Source organism: Citrus clementina, unplaced genomic scaffold, assembly GCF_000493195.1.
Source record: "Citrus clementina cultivar Clemenules unplaced genomic scaffold, Citrus_clementina_v1.0 scaffold_8, whole genome shotgun sequence".
NCBI lineage: Eukaryota > Viridiplantae > Streptophyta > Magnoliopsida > Sapindales > Rutaceae > Citrus > Citrus x clementina.
Window position 1 is genome coordinate 23,584,266 of NW_006262022.1, and position 22,016 is coordinate 23,606,281.

At 37.1% G+C, this 22,016-nt stretch overlaps 4 protein-coding genes across 4 annotated transcripts; all 4 read left to right on the forward strand.

The window, feature by feature from the left end:
- Positions 1-4,416: 4,416 nt before the first annotated feature.
- LOC18034429 (scarecrow-like protein 33) lies at positions 4,417-8,098 on the forward strand. The gene is made up of 2 exons (XM_006424792.2): positions 4,417-7,472; positions 7,757-8,098. Exon 1 carries the CDS (start codon positions 5,008-5,010, stop codon positions 7,408-7,410), a length of 2,403 nt encoding a protein of 800 aa, XP_006424855.1. The 5' UTR covers positions 4,417-5,007; the 3' UTR covers positions 7,411-7,472; positions 7,757-8,098.
- Positions 8,099-10,006: 1,908 nt separating this feature from the next.
- On the forward strand, positions 10,007-11,905 carry LOC18035228 (scarecrow-like protein 9). Its single transcript, XM_024179932.1, has one exon. It carries the CDS (start codon positions 10,007-10,009, stop codon positions 11,903-11,905), a length of 1,899 nt encoding a protein of 632 aa, XP_024035700.1.
- Positions 11,906-13,862: 1,957 nt separating this feature from the next.
- On the forward strand, positions 13,863-16,524 carry LOC18034803 (scarecrow-like protein 30). The gene has a single exon (XM_006424794.2). The coding sequence runs from the start codon at positions 14,284-14,286 to the stop codon at positions 16,339-16,341; it is 2,058 nt and encodes a 685-aa protein (XP_006424857.1). The 5' UTR covers positions 13,863-14,283; the 3' UTR covers positions 16,342-16,524.
- Positions 16,525-18,082: 1,558 nt separating this feature from the next.
- LOC18034560 (scarecrow-like protein 30) lies at positions 18,083-20,888 on the forward strand. Its single transcript, XM_024178933.1, has 2 exons — positions 18,083-18,279; positions 18,521-20,888. The coding sequence occupies exon 2, from the start codon at positions 18,629-18,631 to the stop codon at positions 20,729-20,731; it is 2,103 nt and encodes a 700-aa protein (XP_024034701.1). The 5' UTR covers positions 18,083-18,279; positions 18,521-18,628; the 3' UTR covers positions 20,732-20,888.
- The last annotated feature ends 1,128 nt before the right edge of the window (positions 20,889-22,016 follow it).

The window sequence follows — 22,016 nt, forward strand, 5'->3', positions numbered from 1 at the left end:
TCCCAGAAACGACGTCGTGATGCCCAGTCTGACACTTGTTTCTACGCTTCATCATCCATCACTGCAAACCCCATTAACAAATTATTCAATCACTCTTATTCTCAACCCCCAGCCAATGATTTCAGCCCATTTCCCTTTGACCCAAAAGATGCCGGAATCGCATGGCGCCGTCCACTCAGCAAAGTGTGGAGATGGCAAAATTCGGATCTAGACCCGAATGTAAGTGCATCCAAATTCGGATACATGCATCCAGATCTAGATCCGGATTGATATTCTTATATCCGAAACGGCATTCGGATCCGTAAAAAAAAAAAATGCAGGTAATATCCGCACGGATTGCGGACGGATATTCCGAATATTCGGATCTGTAAAAATTTAAAATATAATTTAAAATTCAACAATTTACATAATAATATTAAATAAAATCCAATCATAATTCAATAAAAATAATTGAATACCTAGAATAACATACAACACCATAAAGTCACAAATAAAAATAACACAACATAAATCAAACAAAATGAATAACATAAATTCAAATCTAGCATTACCACAAATCCACATAAAATAATGTGGATCCCAAAATATTTCTTAATTTAATTTAACTTCTATATTTTTTAATTAATCCTATTATGTTTTTTTTAAAATTCAACTTATATAATTTTTCATTTAACTTTAATTTAACAAATAATTTAATTAAAAAAATAATGCGGATCCCAATATATTTCTTAATTTAATTTGACTTCTATATTTTTTTAACTAATCCTATTATGTTTTTCATTTAACTTATATATTTTTATTAAATTTTAATTTAATAAAAAATAATGCGGATCCGAATATTCGATTTTCCAGATTCGGATCTATACGGATTCTAATTTTAAAGATCCGAATCCGCATTTTTTAATGTGTGGATCCGAATCTTCTAGATCTTTGTGGATCCATGCCGGATCTATATACTTTTGCCATCCTTAACAAAGTGATCAATGAGAAATTGCGGTCTCAGCTAGCTTTCGCCGGCCGACTCCTTCTGAGTTGATGGAGGTCTTGATAAACGAAGGAAGGCGCCAATGAAGACTGAAGAAATCGTGCGGTTGAGTAAGGCTGGGATGCCGTCAGCATGCGGTGAGGGCATCCTCGTCGTGAGGCTGGTTGGCTAGATGTTAATGTTGATGGCTCCAATTGGCTAGGATCATGTTCTACCATGGGTCGTTTATTATATATTCGGTGGTGGCTGCTAGGTTCTTCTCTATGATTATTTTTCACCAATTTTTTTTAAAAACACAAATTAGCTGTAATTTGCACGGTGGTTCTGATTGAAATGAAAGGATCTTACAATAATACACTAACTAATTAAAATGAAAAAAATAATTGGAAGTTATTGAAACAAATATTCTTAACCAAGTGATTCTTAGATCAAATGACAGAAATTTCTTGAAGACGATAAACAAAGAAACCAACACAGATACGTACCGTGAGAGTTAAATGATGAAATTTTGTTGTATAGATAAAATGATAATTTTATTCATATGACGTTAATAAAGTTTAAAAAGAATACAGATGAAAGTGGACGGGTGTAAAAAAATACAATTTCAAGTGAAATTAAATTAAAAATATATATCTATACTTTTTAAAAAACACAAAAAAAAGGTTGTCCGTGAATAATTATCCTAAATTTTTCTTCCTAAATAACGTCCAAATTCGATTGAAAAAAAAGTAGCTTTGTGGATAAACAAAAGAAGCATTAACCATTATTATATAATATTCAAACGACCCTTGAATATTGATTGCTCCTAGGAAACTTGACTGAAAGCGAAACATTACACATTCAATGAATTATCACGAGTGGTGGGGGCGTCACCACTTTGTCATTTATTAATTTATGAACTATCAATCATAGCTTTATTAGAAAATTAAAGGTGAAAGTGAATCGCTAGAATGATAAGCATTCTTATGATAAATAAATATTCAAAGAAATATTTACTTTCTCTCCTTGTGTTCTTGAGGTCTCAGTCAACAAATTATAAATATTCAACGAGTTGGTTGGTGTAATTGGTCCTATCAGGATGAAGTAACTCCTTCGTTATCATTATTAACTATTAATATATAATAATTAATATGAAGTCTCACTAATTAGTTGTATAAATTGTTTTGGTAGCTGCACCAAATTGGCAACCAAGAATATTCTAGAAAATATTTAAGGGAGTTTTTTTTACTAAATTTCAAAAACTATAAAGATTAGTTGAAGTTTCATTAAAAATTTAAGAAGGTTAATGGGATTTTTGTTGAGAAATAAAACAGTACTATAAATTAGCCTGGATGAAGCCATGCAAGGGTGTAGCACACTGGGTGGGTACTAAATGTACGTTGTTGTTATTTTCATGAATAATTTGTACAATAATACAGCGGAACTTTACATGATTTGGACTGTACTATAATTTGTTTGAATAGCAATTAAGCTCGTTTGAACAACTGAATTAAAATATTGAGAGAAAGAGAAACTTTCTTCTCAAGTTTTTACTAATCCAGAAAAAGAAGACGACGATTCATGATTTAGTTTTCTTTTGGACCATACAAAATTCAAACTTCAAACAATTAAGGGCCAATGGAAAAACTAACCTTGATTCCCAAGTCATCCCCTTTCTACCTTGTCAAGTCTTTTTTTTTGGGTGGGGGGGAAAGAAGGGTAATTAACATGATAACGTTATGTTATCTTAAATAAATTAATGACTCAATTATATCAATAATAAAAATACTCAATTCAAATACATATTATTGGAAATAAGGGCATAACTAAACTACAACCATTATGGCCCATTAGACATAATCTGGTTGATCGTTTGAGTATGAATAATAATAACATTAGAAAGATTAGTGTCTAGTGAGCAAAGTTTTTGGGAAATTTATAAAAATGGTCATAAAACTTTTGCATTTTTTAACTTTAACCCCCCAAAAAATTTTCTATCATAACTAGCCAAACACCATATTTTTGGACTAGATTACCCTCACACTTTCATCAAATTTACAAAGGCATGTCACTTTTTTAATTCCAGCACAACTAAATACGGATCTTCCTCAACAACTTAACAAACCTTCATCACTCTCAACAAACTTCATCACTCTCAATAAATCAACAAATTCCATCAAACAAACATTGCATAATTGAAGATATAATCATCAATTGGAGAGCTTCTTAAAATTAGTTTATGCTCTTACACAATGTAAACCTTTAATCTATTGATTTTATCAACTAAGTTCGAAATTAAAGTGAATTTTGTTGTAAATATTGTTATTTTTCATTCATAAAATAATGTGATTTGTTAAAGTACTTAGTTTGAGTTGAGAAATGAAGAAAAATCATTGAAAACACAGAAAAATCAGGCAAAAAATGAAGTCCAGAACAAATGAGACAGACAGTAGGACATGTGCATGTCTCACATAAACGCAGTGCCTGTCGCACATAAACCCAATGACTTTATAGAGTATATGATTTTGGATTTAATTTGTCTCGTCGTAAGCTTCGAAACGGTATATTATACACTTAAAACAGACACATGTAGCCTAAGTTATGGCTTTCGAAATATATCTGAAATTTAGTGAAATATGCACATATCTCATTACATGTATTTTTTTTTAGTCTAAACGGTATACTAACATTCTCAATAAATGCCATTTTTTTTTTTTTTATGTTACAAACCGGAAATTTCCAATTACATTCTTAAGCTTTTGATTATGAACCCCAAATTTCGGTTTGGGGGTAACCAAAAAATGAAAGTTTGCAGCAAAAAGTGGGAGCTGTGGTTGGCACGACGATGGTACGGTATGTAGTATTTCTCTCAATAAATGGAAAACATTTGTGTACGTGGGTGCTAATCATATATGGATTTTGCTATGTTACATTGAAAGGACCATACACAACTAACAAGAACCATACAATTATGTGGGTCCTATAATTTATGTGATTCTTATGAATTATGTAAGGTACATTTAATGTAACATAGGGGCTCCCATCATATATTTCTATTTGTTTCTTCACGTGAGTGTTTGTAACTGTTAGTTAACTAATCATACTTTTTAGAGATGGTGTAAGAAGAGGGCTGGAACTGGAAACCGTTCCGATGTACGCGGGAGATAATTCATTAATTTGTTTGCGAAAATGCATAAACAAATAACAATAATAATAATAATAATGATAAAACAAGATGACAATTTCCTTTGACTGTGATGGAAAAAAATACAAAAAAGGAAAAAGACTTTTTGGCAAGGGCAATTGGCAGCACATGTAATTTTAAGACAGTCTTTCCGTGTCCACAAAGCAACAAGTTTACCAATCCTGGTTTTGTCAGTCAACAGGTAACTGTCACGTGTAACTTACTGGACCCCGTTTGACATTCCATGCCCCTAGCACATAAAGATGATGCTCCCCATCCCATCCCAGCCGCGTGATTGCATGCGGGGGTTCCATATTTTGGTGCCGTTGATGGGCCAATAACTCCATCTTGTCTACTGTATTGGATCAAGATTCAAGAACACAACACTGCAACACAACTAGTCAAACGCAGCCTTCTGTAAGTGTTAGCATACTGAAGAGATTGATAAGCCACGAAGGGATTGGCTGGCTTTGTAATAAATTAATTTCTCTTCCTAGAAAGTTCCTATTTTGCTTTGCATACCCAAAATAAAAAAAAAATTCCTCCTTTTGCCGTGCTGCTTATATATATTATATACATGTATGATATAGATGTTCACTTTCAGGGTGAGAGTCTGTAAGATCTCTCAGGTTCGATTTAATCCTCTTATATCTTGAAAAGCTCGTTGCTTTTCTGTTGTTGGCTGGCTTCAGTTTCTTTTTCTGGGTCTGTTTTGATTCTTGCAACATATTACTAGTTTAGTTGTCTTTTTCCCCCCCCCCTTTGTTTTCAATTGTTACAAAATTAGCTTGAAGGAGTTAGCTTTATTTTATTTTGAACTTAGATTTTAGAGTTGAGGCTTTTGGCTGTTGCGATTTCCATGGATCCAAATTCCAATCGGTTTTCTGATTTCATTAGTGGTTTCAAAGTTGATGATGAAACCGTTGTACCAAATGCAAATCAGTACTCAAATACTGAAAATGGATTCAAGTTCACTCTTCCCTCACCTGATCTAAACTTTTTAGATATCTCTTTTAATCCCCTTAATCCTGATCCTGGTATCATCACTCCATCCTCAACTGCGAGTCCAGACTTAGAATCTTTGGGCGCCTCTACGAGTTTGAGCCCGGATGGAAGCTCCTTTGCTCAGTCCTCAGGCTGGAGTCCGGAAGGAGAGGCTTCCTCTCCCTCGGATGACAGTGATTCTTCAGACCCAGTTCTCAAGTACATAAGCCAGATGCTCATGGAAGAGAAAATGGAGGAGAAGCCGTGTATGTTTTATGATCCGTTGGCTTTACAAGCCACTGAGAGATCGTTGTATGAAGTACTTGGTGAGCGGCAGCCATACTATCCTCCATCACTTAATCAACCTCAACCCTCTGTCTACCTGAATTCCGGGAGCGGTGAGAAAAGCAATATATTTTCTAATAATAGCAGTGATTTTAATAGTGATTCTGGTGCTGTTAGTAGCACCAGTAGCGGCGGCAGTGATTTTGTCGAATCACTGTTGGTTGGTGATACTGCAGAATTTAATGGCTCTTTTTTACGAAACCCTTTACCTGAGGATTACCATTCGAAGTCCAATTCACAGCAGCAGAGTTCGCAATTTTCTGTCAACCCACCAGATAGCATGACTACTATTGGCACTGGGTTGATGAGTTCTGTGAATGAGTTTCTGGCTCAGAACATGCTTAGTGATAGGGAGTCTGTCCTGCAGTTCAAGAAAGGAATGGAGGAAGCTAGCAAGTTCCTTCCTACTGGTAATCAACTAATTATTGATTTGGAAAGCTACGGTTTCTCTACAGAACAAAAGGAAGACACTTCCAGAGTGGTGGTCAAGGTGGAGAAGGAAGAGAGGGAGAACTCGCCTGAAGGGTCAAGGGGTAGAAAGAACCACCAGCGGGAAGATGTGGATTTAGATGAAGAGAGGAGTAATAAGCAATCGGCTCTTTACACGGAAGAGAGTGAATTATCTGATATGTTTGATAAGGTGTTGCTGCTTCATGTTGATTCAAATGGTAAGCCTATAATGTGTACTAAGGGTCAAGGTGAAGACAGCTTGCTGCAAAAGGGACAATCAAATGGATCTGGTGAGAAATCTCGCTCCAGGAAGCAGGGGAAGAGGAAGGATACTGTGGATTTGAGGACTCTACTTATTCTCTGTGCACAAGCTGTTTCCTCTAATGACTACAGGACTGCTAATGAGCTACTTAAGCAGATTAGGCAACACTCTTCCCTGACCGGCGATGGATCTCAGAGGCTGGCACATTGGTTTGCCAATGGCCTTGAAGCACGCATGGCTGGCAGTGGAACAGGAACTAAAAGTTTCTTGATGTCCCTCGCTCCTAGGAAATCTGCTGCTGATATGTTGAAAGCTTATAAAGTTTATCTTTCTGCCTGCCCATTTAAGAAGTTAGCCATTATGTTTACCATCAAAATGATTATGAAAGTGTCTGAAAAAGCATCAACTCTTCACATTGTAGATTTTGGTATCCGGTATGGATTCCAATGGCCGATGCTCATTCAATTTCTCTCAATGAGAACCGGTGGCCCTCCCAGGCTACGAATAACTGGGATAGAGCTTCCCCAACCTGGTTTTCGGCCAGCAGAAAGAATTGAGGAGACTGGTCGTCGTTTGGCAAAGTATTGTCAGCGGTTTAATGTTCCATTTGAGTACAATTGCATAGCCTCGCAGAACTGGGAAACAATCCAAATTGAGGACCTGAAGATAAACCCAGATGAGGTGCTTGCTGTGAACTCTTTGTTCAGGTTTAAGAACCTCCTTGATGAGACTGTGGATGTGAACTGTCCGAGGAATTCCGTCTTGAAGCTAATCAGGAAGATAAAGCCTGATATTTTTGTCAATTCTATTGTCAATGGGTCCTACAATGCTCCTTTTTTTGTCACAAGATTTCGTGAAGCAATCTTTCACTTCTCTTCCCTGTTTGATATGTTTGATACTACCATGCCCCGTGAAGATCCAGAGAGGTTGATGTTTGAAAGAGAAGTTTATGGGCGAGAGGCAATGAATGTTATTGCCTGCGAGGGCTTGGAGAGGGTTGAGAGGCCTGAGACATACAAGCAGTGGCAGGCGCGGACCATAAGGGCTGGGTTTAAGCAGCTGCCACTGAACCAGGAGCTGATGGAGAAACTTATGGGTAAGTTGAAGGCTTGGTACCACAAGGACTTTGTAATTGATCAAGACAACAACTGGATGCTGCAGGGATGGAAGGGGAGAATTGTTTTTGCTTCCTCTTGTTGGGTACCTGCGCCGGAGTTGTGATTGGGAGGTATGATATTTTTCCTGGACCAGTCAGGAAAGAATAACCTGGGAAGTGGATGAAGGTATTATCCCCAACAAGTTCATTTTTATTCTCTCCTGCTTTCTCTTTCACGTACATTCAAATATATGAGATGTCCATGTACGTATTTCATTATGCATGTATGTATGAAAATTAGAATAATCATAGTATATATAGCAATATAAGCTTGGTTTTAGACAATTGATTAATGGAGAAATCTAGAACAAAGCTAAAGTATATGCAGCAATACAAGCTTGGTTCTAGAAAATTGACTAATGCAGAAATCTAGAACACAGCTAACTGTTTGTGGTTTTGTTGTGATTTCAGATTCCTGACCTGGTGTTTATCATCAGTGAATAAAAAAAAAAACCAGCAGATGATCGTGCAATTACTGTAGTATGGTTAAAGCTTGTTGGTCACTCTGCAAAGTATGGTTATCTTGATGATGTTGGTGGTAGACAATTATAGGTTTAGAAACTTCATGTGGTAGAGAAAAGCTTGGGGACATTCTCCAATCCCCTAAGTTCTGTTGCAGGGGCTGTTTGTGATGGTACTCCAGTGTAGACCTCATCTTTTTGTTTCTGTAAATATTTCCTTTAGTTACATTAGTTGTGTTTTGGTTCTATCAGTAATAATGAAAGTGAAATTTGAAATTTCATTATTTCTTTTTGCTGTTATGTTCATCATTACTTCTAAACTTATGTGCACTGCTTTTGATTGGTTTATGTCTGCTTTTCATCTCACCTTTGTGTTTGAATCAAAAGTTCATTGAGAGTTCCAGTACTGCTAATGTGAGTGAGACTTTTCTGTCTATGAAATCTGCTCATGGTTTAGCCGCTACCCAGTGAATGATAATCAGCGGATGTCACAGTGATGGAAGAGGTGAATTCTTTTTTGATTTAATAAAGGTTTCTCATTTGTTATCACTTCTTTCTTTCCGGGACCTGGGGATTAAACTACGATTAATATATCATTTCATGATGTCGAAATATTTACTCCTCACAACGTTAAATCCCAAATTATGCGACAGTCAATTTAAGAATAATGCATTTAGAGATGTTCGCGGATCGAATTTTACAGATTGCACATCAATTTATATTCAATTTATGATTTTGTAGATTATAAATTTTTAATCCAATTCAATCTATGTATTAGTGAAATTCAATCCACATTCAATTGATGCGTCTGCGGATTTGACTTAATTCATTTCCAATCCACCATTTTGCGGATTGACTTTTGAGCTAAAATTTTTTAATCGTGTCCTATTCATGAACTAACTAAATAAAAAAATTAATATAAAAATAATTTTACTACTGATTAAATTTAAAATTAAATAATATTTAAATAAATAAATTGTTTAAATAAAGCTAGAAAATACATTCAAAGTTTTAAAATATAACACACTAAAATAAAAAAAAATCTCATTTATTTAGATCAGTACATAAAAATTAACTACTTGGGAAGTTATATTTTTTATTTAATTATTTTTATTTTATATTATTATCGAATAAGACATAATATAGTTTTAATGTAACTATATTTTAACCTATTTATTTATTAGTAAGTATAATATCATATTTACAAGTTTACTTCTTATTAAATTAATATATTTTTTAATTTTTTTTACGAATTCGCGGATTTTTACGGATTCAAAGAAGTAAATTCATATCTAATCCACTGACTACGGATTCTCAATTTTTCAATCCAATCCAATCCATCAATCCACCAATCGGATTTTTACGAATCGAATTTTTACGGATCAGATAAATTGAGCGGATAGGATTGGATTCTGAACAGCCATGAATGCATCAAACAACTCGGGCCTTTGTAATGTAACTTCGTGTAATTAAGGCTTTGGAGGAAAGCTCCATTTCCATTAGAGGTGACATGAATTTGGGCCACTATGACGATACTCTTGGCATTTTTTTTCCCCCGGTTTTTTCTATTGAACAGAACAGATTGAATACATTTTTATTAAAAAAGAAAAAGAAGAAAAATTGATCGACCGTTAATTAGGAGCTACCAATTCCCTTTTGAATGCTGAAGCAGTTAGAACCCAACTGCTATGTTCAAAATCGCAATATTTTAAGCTAGTAACCGACCGTTTACCTTGCCTGGATATAACGGCTTTGTTAAGATAATCAGATTGCTCTTAGCCATTAGCAAATGATGGTATGTGGCTCTCATTTGACTTCAACATGATGACATTACACATTCGAGAACAGTGGAAAGAGATCTGCTGAATAAAATAAGGTCCGAAAATGGTTGAAAGTGATTTGCTGAATATAATAAGGCGGCGGCGGCAAGTTTTATATTTTAAATGGTACCGTCCGGGAAATTTCATTGCTTGATATAAAGTTGACACTGTACCGGTGCAATAATTATACTGTCTTGCCTTCAATCCACTTTCCTGGCCATTTCTTCTTCTCCAGGTTTAATTTAAAGACAAAAACAAAGATGTAAACTGGCCAGTCAAAGCCTATGCATCAAATTTTAATTACATATTTAGTTCAGGTTTTATCATAAGTTGCACAGCTTCTCAGCCAAACATTTCAATATTATATTTCGATTAGGTCCATGAATGGATTTGAATTTGGCCGGGGCTCAATTCGGGCCTGTTCAAATCATGAATCTGATCACTCAGCAATGAATGAGTTCATGGATCATCCAACTGATCATCACCTTTCTATTAACTCAGCTCCATCTTTGGCTTCAAGCTCGGATGGAGCCTCTCGATACAACTTTGAGAATGTTAACTTTTCTTATGCTGTTTTCAAGTATATAAATGATATACTTATGGAGGAAGACGTAGCCTCTAATACCTGCATGTTGCAGGATTGCTTAGCCCTCCAAGCTACTGAAAAATCCTTCTATGATGTTCTTGGCCAGCAATATCCGCCATCTCCTAACCAGTATTCTCATTGTTTCAATCCAAATGGCAACAGCCCGGATGATGACATCGATTGTAGTAGCAGTATTGATAACAACAATAGCTGTGATGCTACTAACAACGCATCAGATGAAGAGGTAAGGCACTACTCATTAAAAGGTTCGAGGGGAAGAAAAATTCATCAGATTGATGATAGAGATTTCTTGGATGAAGGCAGAAGCAACAAGCAGCTGGTGCCTTTGCTTGAAGAAGCTGAACGATCTGATATGTTCGTTGAGGTGATGATTCCTAAGGGCGGGAGCTATGACTCAGTACAATGTCCTCTTTTTGAAGCTGCAGGCAATAGAGCTGCTCGGAATTTGCCATGTGACAAAACGAAGATTAAAGGGTCAAATAGCAGAATACTGCGTATGATGAGGCAAGACAATACAAGTGAAGTAGTAGATTTGTCGAGTCTTTTAACTCAATGCGCGCAAGCTGCGGTAAGCAATGACCATAGGGTTGCCATCGAGCTATTAAAGCAGATAAGGCAGCATTCTTCCCCAGATGGTGATGGAACTCAAAGGCTGGCTCATTATTTTGCCAATGGCCTCGAGGCTCGCCTGTCGGGTACCCGGACACCATATTTTTCGCCAGCATTTATTAGCAAGACATCAGTTGCCGATGTCTTAAAAGCTTACATTGTGTACATTTCAGCAAGCCCGTTCAGGAAGGCATCCAATTTCTTGACGAATAGGATGATTGGCAAAACAACAGAGAAAGCAACAAAGGTTCACATCATTGATTTTGGAATTTCTTATGGCTTTCAATGGCCATGCTTCATCCAGCGCCAATCATTTAGGCCGGGAGGGCCTCCGAAGATTCGAATAACAGGAATTGAACTCCCTGAACCAGGTTTCCGGCCAGCGGAAAGAGTTGAAGAAACCGGTCATCGTTTAAAGAAGGCTGCTGAGAGATGTAATGTCCCATTTGAGTACAGTGCGATAGCACAGAAATGGGAAACTATCAAACTTGACGATCTCAAGATTGATAGAGATGAGGTGACTGTTGTTACTTGCATGTACCGGTTAAATTACCTCCCTGATGACACACAAGTGAAGGACAGCTTGCGGGATGCTGTCTTAAGATTGATCAAGAGAATTAACCCGGATTTATTTGTGCATGGAGTTGCTAATGGGACATATAATTCTCCATTTTTTGTGTCAAGATTTAAGGAGGCTATGTTCCATTTCTCTGCTTTATTTGATATGTTAGAGGCTACTGTACCTACTGAAGATCAAGGGAGGCTGATTTATGAAAGAGAGGTATTTGGTAGACATGCTATGAATGTGCTAGCTTGTGAGGGACTAGAGAGAATTGATAATCCTGAGACTTACAGGCAATGGCAATCTAGAAATTTGAGAGCTGGGTTCAGACAGCTTCCAGTGGATCAAGAGCTTTTGAGGAGAGTGAAGAAAATGGTGAAAATGGATTATCACAAGGACTTCGATGCTGATGAGAATGGGCAGTGGATGCTGCAGGGATGGAAGGGGAAAATACTTTATGCTCTTTCGTTCTGGAAACCTGTTCAGGATTCACAAAATTGAAACTTTACAAGTTACTACCAATTTACAGGTGATGATCAACCACTCTCAGATTCCAAGTTTTCATCTTTAGATTATCTTTGCAACTTGGAGGAGCCTAGTCCTTTCTGTACTCCTGCAACTCCAAGGTTACACTATATCATGAATTCGTGTAATTCTCCGTAACTTTAAATTTTCAAGCATTCAGGCCAACAATTGGGAGTTAAAATGAGTAAATGACATATGTATTGAATTTAAATACAAAAATGAAAAAAATGCCCTTTTAACTCTCATGGTTACAAAATTTACTGAATTCTGTAATAACACAGAGAGTTAAATAATGAAATCCATCAATGATACAGTGTTGTGGCAGAGTGGAAACGGTATATTCTAAGGTAGTTTACCTTAAGCTTATAATTATGTATACATTGAACCCCCTTTGTTATCATTGACTACAGAACGAAACCTTGTACTTTTAGAGAACGCAGCCATCAAAGTTTTTTCTTTTTCAAATCTTCATGCTCGTGCCAGATTGGCTCTTCCCATTACTGAAATTTTTTAACTTTGTCAAATCACTACTCCTACATTTTTTTTTTTCCTAGTTCTTGAATTCACTACACGACCTTATCGTCATATTATATTGTTAGTAAAAGAATGAAGAAAAAAAAGAGTAAAGATACATAAAGTCAGAGGGACTGACAACAAAATCCTGTTTTTTAGTGGGGGCAATCTAATTATATTGTTGTTCAAAGCCCTCAAGAGAATGCAAGGGAAAGTTCCATTTCAGATGAATGATGCATGAATGTGCTTATCGTCGTTTATGACATATCTCCTAGCATTATGGTTTTTCAATTTCTTTTTGACTGATATGCATTATGATATATATATATATATAAATAACCAGCAACGGGTTCGCTTTTGACTGCTGGATCTTCTAAGCCCCAAGTCATCAAATAATCATTTGTGGCCAATTTTCCTTGCTTGGAGGCTTTCAACAAACTTGATATATATAATTATCAATGGTGGGTTTTAGGTCAGATCACAGCTCGCAGGAGTTTCATTGGAGATCGTCTCTTTTTTATTTGTTTATATATATTGCACATGCATGAATATTCTAATTATTGCTGTATCTGTCTCGTTGAAGTTTATACTTGTATAAATTTCTAACTTTTGAACCAACACAAAAAGTCTCATCAATTATCCCATATGCAAATTAATGGTCTTGCAGATTCTAATTATGCGGGTAGAGAGAGAAACACTTAGGTAGAATAGAACAGCTGCATTATATTATCCATATGCTTCAGCATTCTGACTATCACGTTATTAGTAGGGTCGTTTAATAAAATTGAAACAAATATATTCCAATGGATCAATGATTTATCAACGACACGCACTGTCCCTGCTGGTCCTAATTTTTGTTTAAAAAATAATTTTTTAAGTATCATCTAAAAATTTTTACTTTTTTTTAATAAAAGATTTTACGTATAACTCCTGGATTTAAATAATCTTAAGATAGGTTTAAAATTATTTTTTCGCCACTAAAATCACTGTAATTGAGTATGTAAATAAAAAAGAAAATAAAAACACCTGGGAAAATCAAATTCTTTATGTCCCATTAAAAAAAGTGAATTTAAATCCTAAGCACGCCACTAATACAACACATGGCGTGATTTCATCGGACGGTCTCGTGTGGGCCATGCCGTGAAAATTTTTGGAATGCAAGTAAGATATGCTATTCAGAGGAGGACTAGTCAACTTCTACGATGAAATTGAAAAAAAAAAAGGTGAAAATAATAATTGACTCATGATCGGAACAAGAATGACAAAGCCCCACGGCACTTCTATAGATAATGCCATAATCTGTCACGTACATCTGGTCAAATGACTTGAGGACCAAGGCTAGCTGTTGTTTGTGTTGAAAAGTTAAAACATAATATAACACAATTAATAATACACATAACATTATGTTCCCAAAGCCCTTCAATGTAACTGGGATCACCAGTCTCAAAACGGTGTGTATTGATTGGCGGCCGACTGTGGCTCGGCGTAACTGACTTTCTCGGAAAGTTCATCAAAACTTTTAAGTTATAGCTCTTTTTTTTTTATTATATAGGATTAGGGCATTAATGCTAATCACATACCAGTGAAAACTCAACTTCGAGAACATGCCGAGGTTTGATTGAGGTGCCCTTCATTCTTCTTTGATTCAATTAATATTCTCTTCAATCTGTCAATTATTTGTGCTTGATTTTGTACTCTTGCATAAATTTCCGGTCTTGTTCTTGAGTTTCTGAGATATATCCCGCCATAAAAATCGCAGCATTTTATTTCATTTCTTGACTCAAAACTTAAATTCTTCATCATAAACTTCCCATTAGATATATCCTCTCATAAAGGTTTGTATGGATGCCATTTTTGAGGGATTTCCAGGATCCATGGATGGGTTCAAATTTCCAGCTTCATCCTGTTCGAATCAGAATCTTGCTAATGCATTCAAACTGAAACATAACTCCACAAATCATCATCCACCTTTCCTTGAAACCAATCCTCATCCTCCTGCTGGTGACAATTTAAACTCAGATGGAGACTCTCCGGACAGCAGTGACTTCTCCAATGCTGTTCTCAAATACATAAGTGAGATTCTCATGGAAGAGGACTTGGAAGGGAAGACCTGCATGTTACAGGACTGCTTGGCTCTCCAAGCTGCTGAAAAGTCCTTTTATGATGTCCTTGGTCAGAAGTACCCTCCTTCGCCGAACCATGTCCTGCCTTGTTTGGGGCAAAACATCGATAGCCCAGATGTTCATTACACCAGTAGCAGCAGCGGCAGCAGTAGCAGTGATCACAGCTTTAGTACTTCCAACTGTTTGCTTGATTCACCAGAAAGTAACCTTCTCGTGCCAAACTTACACGGTGAGATAGAGTCCCTTTTAAAAAGGGAGGGGGTTAATTTTGCCCCGAAGGTCAGCCTATCAAAGCACGGAGAGGGGGTTCTCTTGAGCTCAGCAGACGACGGGAGGCACCATTCATCTTATGGATCAAGAGGAAGGAAAAATGATCAGCGCGAGGATAGCGATTATCTTGAACAAGGGAGGAGGAGCAAGCTTTCAGCGGTTTCTCTTGCAGTGTCTGATGTGAAATTAGAGAGGTTTGATGAAGTATTGCTCAGCCACTGCGAGCCCAAGAAAGATGAATCCGAACCATATTCTTCTTACCGAGAGTCAGAAAATGGATCAAGCAGAAAACTGCAGCAGAATGGGCAATCAAAATGGTCTACTGGTGGAACAACACGCGGAAGGAAAAGGGGTGACAAAAGAAAAGAGGTTGTAGATTTGCCGGGTCTTCTAACTCTATGTGCACAGGCTGTGGCTAGCAATGACCAAAGGACTGCAAATGAACAACTAAAGCAGATTAGGCGGCACTCTTCTGCTTTTGGTGATGGAACTCAAAGATTGGCTCATTACTTTGCTGACGCCCTCGAGGCACGCCTTCTTGGCGCTCACACACCAATGCATACACACATAAGTTGCCGGACATCTGCAGCAGATATTCTAAAAGCTTACCAGATGTCTCTTTCGGCGTGGCCCTTTATCAGGATGTCATATCTTTTCGCGAACCAGACGATTAGAAAACTAGCAGAGAAAGCAACAAGGCTTCACATCATTGATTTTGGCATCTGCTATGGTTTTCAGTGGCCTTGCCTTATTCAGATTCTCTCTAGTCGGCCCACTGGACCTCCCATGCTTCGTATCACGGGCATTGAACTACCTCAACCGGGATTTAGGCCGGCGGAAAGGGTTGAGGAGACAGGGAATCGCTTGAAAAGTTACTGTGAAAGGTTTAATGTCCCATTTGAGTACAATGTCATCGCACAGAAATGGGAAACTATCCGATTAGAAGATTTTAAGATTGACAGAGATGAGGTGACAGTTGTTAACTGTGTGCACCGAATGAAGAATCTACCTGATGACACAGTAGTGGACAGCAGCCCGAGAGATGCTGTCTTGAACTTGATCAAGAGAATTAATCCAGATGTATTCATCCATGGGATTTCTAATGGTACTTACAATGCACCATTCTTTCTCGCAAGATTCCGGGAGGCACTGTTCCATTTCTCAGCAATGTTTGATATTTTTGATGCCACTGTACCTCGCGAAGATGCTGAGAGAATGCTCTTTGAAAGGGAAATAGTTGGAAAGGATGCGCTGAATGCCATTGCATGCGAAGGGATAGAGAGGGTGGAAAGGCCAGAGACATATAAGCAGTGGCAGGCAAGGAATCAGAGAGCTGGCTTCAGGCAGCTCCCGTTAGATCAAGAGCTCGTGAAGAAAGTCAGGACCAAAGCGGAATCAAATTACCATCAGGATTTTGTTGTCGATGTGGATGGCCACTGGATGCTGCAGGGATGGAAGGGCAGAGTAATGTTTGCTCTTTCTGTCTGGAAACCTTACCAGGACTAATACAAGGCGACAACCATATATGTTACGAGAACTGTTTGATTTTTCTTCCATTCCACAGCCAACATGGCTTATGGGTAGCTATAATGTAATGCGTGCATGTTCAGCTCCGGTTGTAATGCAACTTTGATAATCATTTGTCGTTGAGTTCATCAAATCATTTGTCCTGTGGCTTATGAGTATTCATTATTTTCTTCAGTTGACGCAATTTCATCCTGGACTTGAACATCTGTACAATTAGATCATGAACCCAACATGTTAAAATGATATAAAACACTGCATTGGAATTTGTGAGTCTTGTCATTTTTAGCCAGTTGCAAGTGATTATACCCATTTGAATTATAAAAAAAAAAAAAAAAAAACGAATGTAAATTGCATTTGGTAATTTTTGTTCTTGTGTGTGTGTATAAGTACTATAACTTCTTTTCACGTGCTGATTCTATGCGAAAAAGAAGGAAAATATAAATTTTAATGCACTGTTTTTTTATTTTTAATATTTAAGATTTTAAACATAATAGCAATATAAGCTGTAATAAAAAAAAAAATTATACCATGTTAAAAATAAAATAAAAAAGAAACGAAGCAGAGACTATCATTTTAAAAATAATGCAAAAAGAAAACAATTTCTAAAATGAAGAAGAATGAAGAACTTTAGAATAATTATGGGAATCTTACGATATAATAATATTCTAAGATTTCTGAGATAGTGCTGGTGAAAGCTCAGATTCAGAGGGGATGAATCTGGTTCATCAAGACAAAGGACAAATCGTCTGACACAAGACATGGTTGATCTGGAAGCCATACGATGGTCCTCACAGCAAACGGGTCCATCTATTTTAGACGGACCCTATTCTGCAAGAGCCACTAGAGATACTGGGTCAAAAAACAACATAATTTTTTGTATGATTTCCTTGCTTGGTGGCTCAAAACAAACGTTCTTGCATTCATGTAAATTCATTGGTACTGTCCCAATTTCAATTTAATATTGGGTTCAGTGCCCTACTAAAGAAGAATACGATCTCTCAAACATACGATGGGATTATTATTATTATTATTATTATTTCTTTCTGTTGTTCCACTTTGAGTCAACAAAGGAGTTCCCTTTAAAAAAGAGACAAAAGTAGAAAACTTTTGGCCTTGTTAGAAACGCATTGCGGAAAATGAGCCCATTAACCTCGATTACGGTCACTAGGGGCCATTTAAAAACTAAAAAAGAATTGGCTCACATTAAGAATTTCTGTAAAGTGGGAAATTTCAGCTAGCGGGACTAAAGTATAATGTAATCGCAGCCCAAAGACTCTGTGACCAGGCGAATATTCAAAATGGTGTTGATTGTTTTTTTTTTTTAATCCTTACCTTATATACCTTCACTTCACTGGCATGAAGGCATGGATTCACCACTCGACTACGGCCTAGTGGCGAAATAAGCATGATTGTTACCAAACTAACAAGTTTGCTTAGCTGAGAATGAGATAAGTTTGATATCTGTGCAGCCGTGTATATATGTTTTAAAACATAAATTTAAAACTATACAATATTTTCTAATTATAATCAGACAGTGACAAAATACTTAATAAATCTAGATTTTTTGAATGCAATATGAGGAAACAAACAAGATTAGGTCTTGTCATGTAACATTGTAGCAATAATCTAGGCTTTGTGTTCACACCTGACACCCTTTGGTAAGATGTGGCCAAATCCTTGTTCATTAAGACAGCCTGTCTTGGTGGTGACCTTCAAAAGTCAAATGTAATATAATGTTTTCATTTCAACACACCACGGAATAAGCATGACCTAGCGGTAACGGCTGCTCCTGCTTTTGTTCCATTCAACATGCTATTCCTTTGTTAACGTAAGTCCTGTGTCCACTTTACTGTTCCTTGGAAATAATTCTCCCCTCTCGTGAAGCCAAAGCGGAGGTTCAACTTTCAGTTCATTGAGGTACCCTCTTCGGTCTTCTTCACATTGGTTTCTTCTCTTTATCTTGTTCTGTTCTGTTGTTTTGTTTCATACTTGCTTCAGTCTATTAATTAATTAAACCTGTTTATTTTCTTTGTATTGTGGTCCTGTTCATGTAATTGCTCCAGAAAATTCTCAGTTGTTTATTTATTTATCTGTCTGGTCTTTCTTCTTTGCTTTATTTTATTATATTTTAATTTTAATTTTAATTTTTGGGGTAAAGCAAAGCAGTGGAGCCAAATTGGTCTTTTTTTTTTGTTTTTTCCCCTCTCAAGATCTCTCCTTTGGAACCAAAAATTGACCCTTGTTGTCGGTTTAAAATCCTAAATGAATGAAAACACTTGTTGAAGAATTTTCTGGTTCCATGAAGAATCCTTTACAATTCGATCGTGGTTCAGTTTCAACATATTCGAACCGGAACCATGTCGATAAGTTTAAGCTGAAACAGAGCCGCGAACCGATAGATCCTCCTCTTCCTCCTTCAGCTTCCCTTCAAAACAATCAAAACCCACCGAGTGATTCAGATTCATCATCCACTATGAGCTCATATGGAGATCCTGCAGACATCTGTGAGCTGTCTAATACAACTCTTAAGTTTATAAGTGAGATTCTAATGGAAGAAGACCTAGAGGGTAAGACTTGTATGTTGCAGGATTGTTTAGCCCTCCAAGCCGCTGAGAAATCATTTTACGATGTTCTTGGCCAGAAATACCCACCTTCACCAAATCAAATATCTCCTTGTTCGAGTCGAAACTCTGAGACCCTCAATGATTATTGCACTAGTGGCAGTACTAGTGTTAACAACTTGTTTGAGCCCAATTGGATGAGTAATCAGGGGGATTCCAGTTCCTCTATTACTCAGACTAATCTTTTTAATTCTCCCGAAAGTGTCCTTGTACCAAATTTATTTAGTACTGGCAGTTCTTTCCTTTTAAACGATAATACTGCTATTATTAATTCAACAAGTGACTCAGCAAAGTCGCCTGAAGGGGAAGACAGAACTTACAGTTCACCATATGGGTCAAGGGGAAGAAAATATGATGAATTGGAGGATAGTGATTATCTTGAAGAAGGGAGGAGCAACAAGCAATCTGCACTTTCTCCTCCCGAAAATGAGCCATTAGAGATGTATGATGAAGTGGTGCTATGTAAGTGTGAGAACAATAAGTCTACAGTATGTTTGATTCACGGCTACGTGCAAAATGGATCCAGTGGAAAGTTGCAGCAAAATGGGCAGCCAAAAGGGTCTAGCAGTGCAACAACACGCTCCAGGAGGAAAGGAAAGAAGAGCGAAGTTGTGGATTTGTGGACACTTTTAACTTTGTGTGCACAAGCTGTGGCTAATTATGACCAAAGAACTGCAAATGATTTCTTAAAGCAGATTAGGCAGCATTCTTCTCCTTTTGGTGATGGAATCCAAAGATTGGCACATTACTTTGCTAATGGCCTTGAGGTACGCCTGGCTGGGACTCGGACACCGGTTCAAACTCATCTAGCAAGTAGCAGAGCATCAGCCGCTGAAGTCTTACAAGCTTATAAGGTGTATGTTTCATCCTGCCCCTTCAATAGGATGACATTTTTTATGGCAAACAGGATGATTTTGAAACTAGCAGAGAAAGCAACGAGGCTCCACATTGTTGATTTTGGTATTGGCTATGGTTTCCAGTGGCCTTGCCTCATTCAGCGCATTTCGAAAAGGCCTGGTGGCCCTCCGAAGATTCGTATGACAGCCATTGAGTTTCCTCAGCCAGGGTTCAAACCTGCAGAAAGAGTTGAAGAGACAGGGCACCGGTTAAAATGTTATTCCCAGAGATTTGGTGTCCCATTTGAGTACAACACCATAGCACAGAAATGGCAGAATATCCAACTTGAGGATCTCAAGATTGACAGAGAAGAGATGACAGTTGTTATTTGTTTGTACAGGATGAGGAACTTGCCTGATGATACGGTTGTCATTAACAGTCCAAGAGATGCTGTTTTAGAGTTGATCAAGAAAATAAATCCAGACATTTTCATCCATGGAGTTGTTAATGGTACCTACAATGCACCCTTCTTTCTGCCACGATTTCGAGAGGCACTCTTTCATTTCTCCACGTTTTTTGATATGTTTGAGTCTACTGTACCTCGAGAAGATCAGGGGAGGATGATATTTGAGAGAGAAATATATGGGAAAGACGCCATGAATGTCATTGCGTGTGAGGGTATAGAGAGGGTTGAAAGGCCAGAGACTTATAAGCAATGGCAGGCCCGGAATCTGAGAGCTGGATTCAAGCAGCTTGAACTAGACAAGGACATTCTGAAGACTATTAGGACTTTGGTTAAATCAAACTTTCATCCAGATTTTGTTATCGATGAAGCTGGCGAGTGGATGCTGCAAGGATGGAAGGGGAGGTTAGCCTACGCACTTTCTTTCTGGAAACCTGTTAAGGATTGACTAGGCCTGGAACAACTCTTAGTGAGTGGATCATCAGAATCTATTGTATAGACTTTTAATTATTATATATTTTTGATCTATTAATCAAATGGATCATTGTTGTGTGAAAGAAAACTTAAATGATATATGATCAAGTTACCATATGTTCTAGTAGTGATGATTCAAATGTATTGTTTTTAACGGGTTTATAGGGTTGCGGAAGTGCTTCTAGATCTCATGGAATAAGGCAGAATTTAAAACAACACTTTCCATCTCTTGCTTTCATAGAAAAAAAAAAAAGAATTTAGGAGATGAAATCCTGATTACATTACCACTGTGGGTCGACAGGTAAAGTGTAAAACTTCCGTCGTAGGTAGGATGTTTTTGTTTGACGAGCTAGAATGTATCAAACATTCAGTTATGTACTTGGAAGAAGTTGATTTTAGTTTATTATGTCATGGCAAGCGAAGATAAATGAGTGCTTCTTATATATTTGTCAGTGGATTGAAAACATTTTCTGGGAGTAGAGCAACATTTTCTAGAGTTGTTTGGATACGTGTCCAGAAAACAGTTTGATGCAAGTATTTTATCTAAACACTTGCAAATGAACCCTCATTGCAATCAAATAAACAAGTATTGGAACATTTTTTTCAAATGCTTTTCGGAGAACAGGATGCGTAGCTGATAAGCCGACGAGAGTGTCGTGCTGCTGCAGCACGGACGCAGGCTTAAAATTTGTACATTTCACGCAGATGAACGAAACGACTAGTCCAAATTGACTGCTGGGGTAACGCTACGTGTCACTTTTGATGATGGGATTGTTGTGTCTTGCATTCATTCACATCTACTCAGAATATGGTCAATTACGCGTGCTGCGTGCATCAACTGTTATACTTGTACAGGTGGCTTATCTGATTCCGCCATAGCATTATTCATTGCCGCTTATTTCATTTCCCCTGGGCTCTTCTAGATTTCCAAATCAGTAATGATAAACATTCCAGATTTTTTTTTCTCAAATTTAATCTCAAATAATGTGTTATTAATTGAGTGGTTAGTGATTCTTTATAAAATGTAAGTGAATTAATTATATTATTTCACTAACCAACTAATAAATATTACATCATCTTAAATAATTTTTTGAGAAAAAAAATTTGGACAACCAACCTGCCCTTTAAGGTTCGAGTCCTGTCATAAAGTTTGACTAACGATTCCCCTCCCACTTGCTCTTCCTAAGAAATAGATCGTACGCTAGATAAATTCTTCTGAATATTAGTGGAATAGATTTATCGAGTATGAAAGTAGGAAT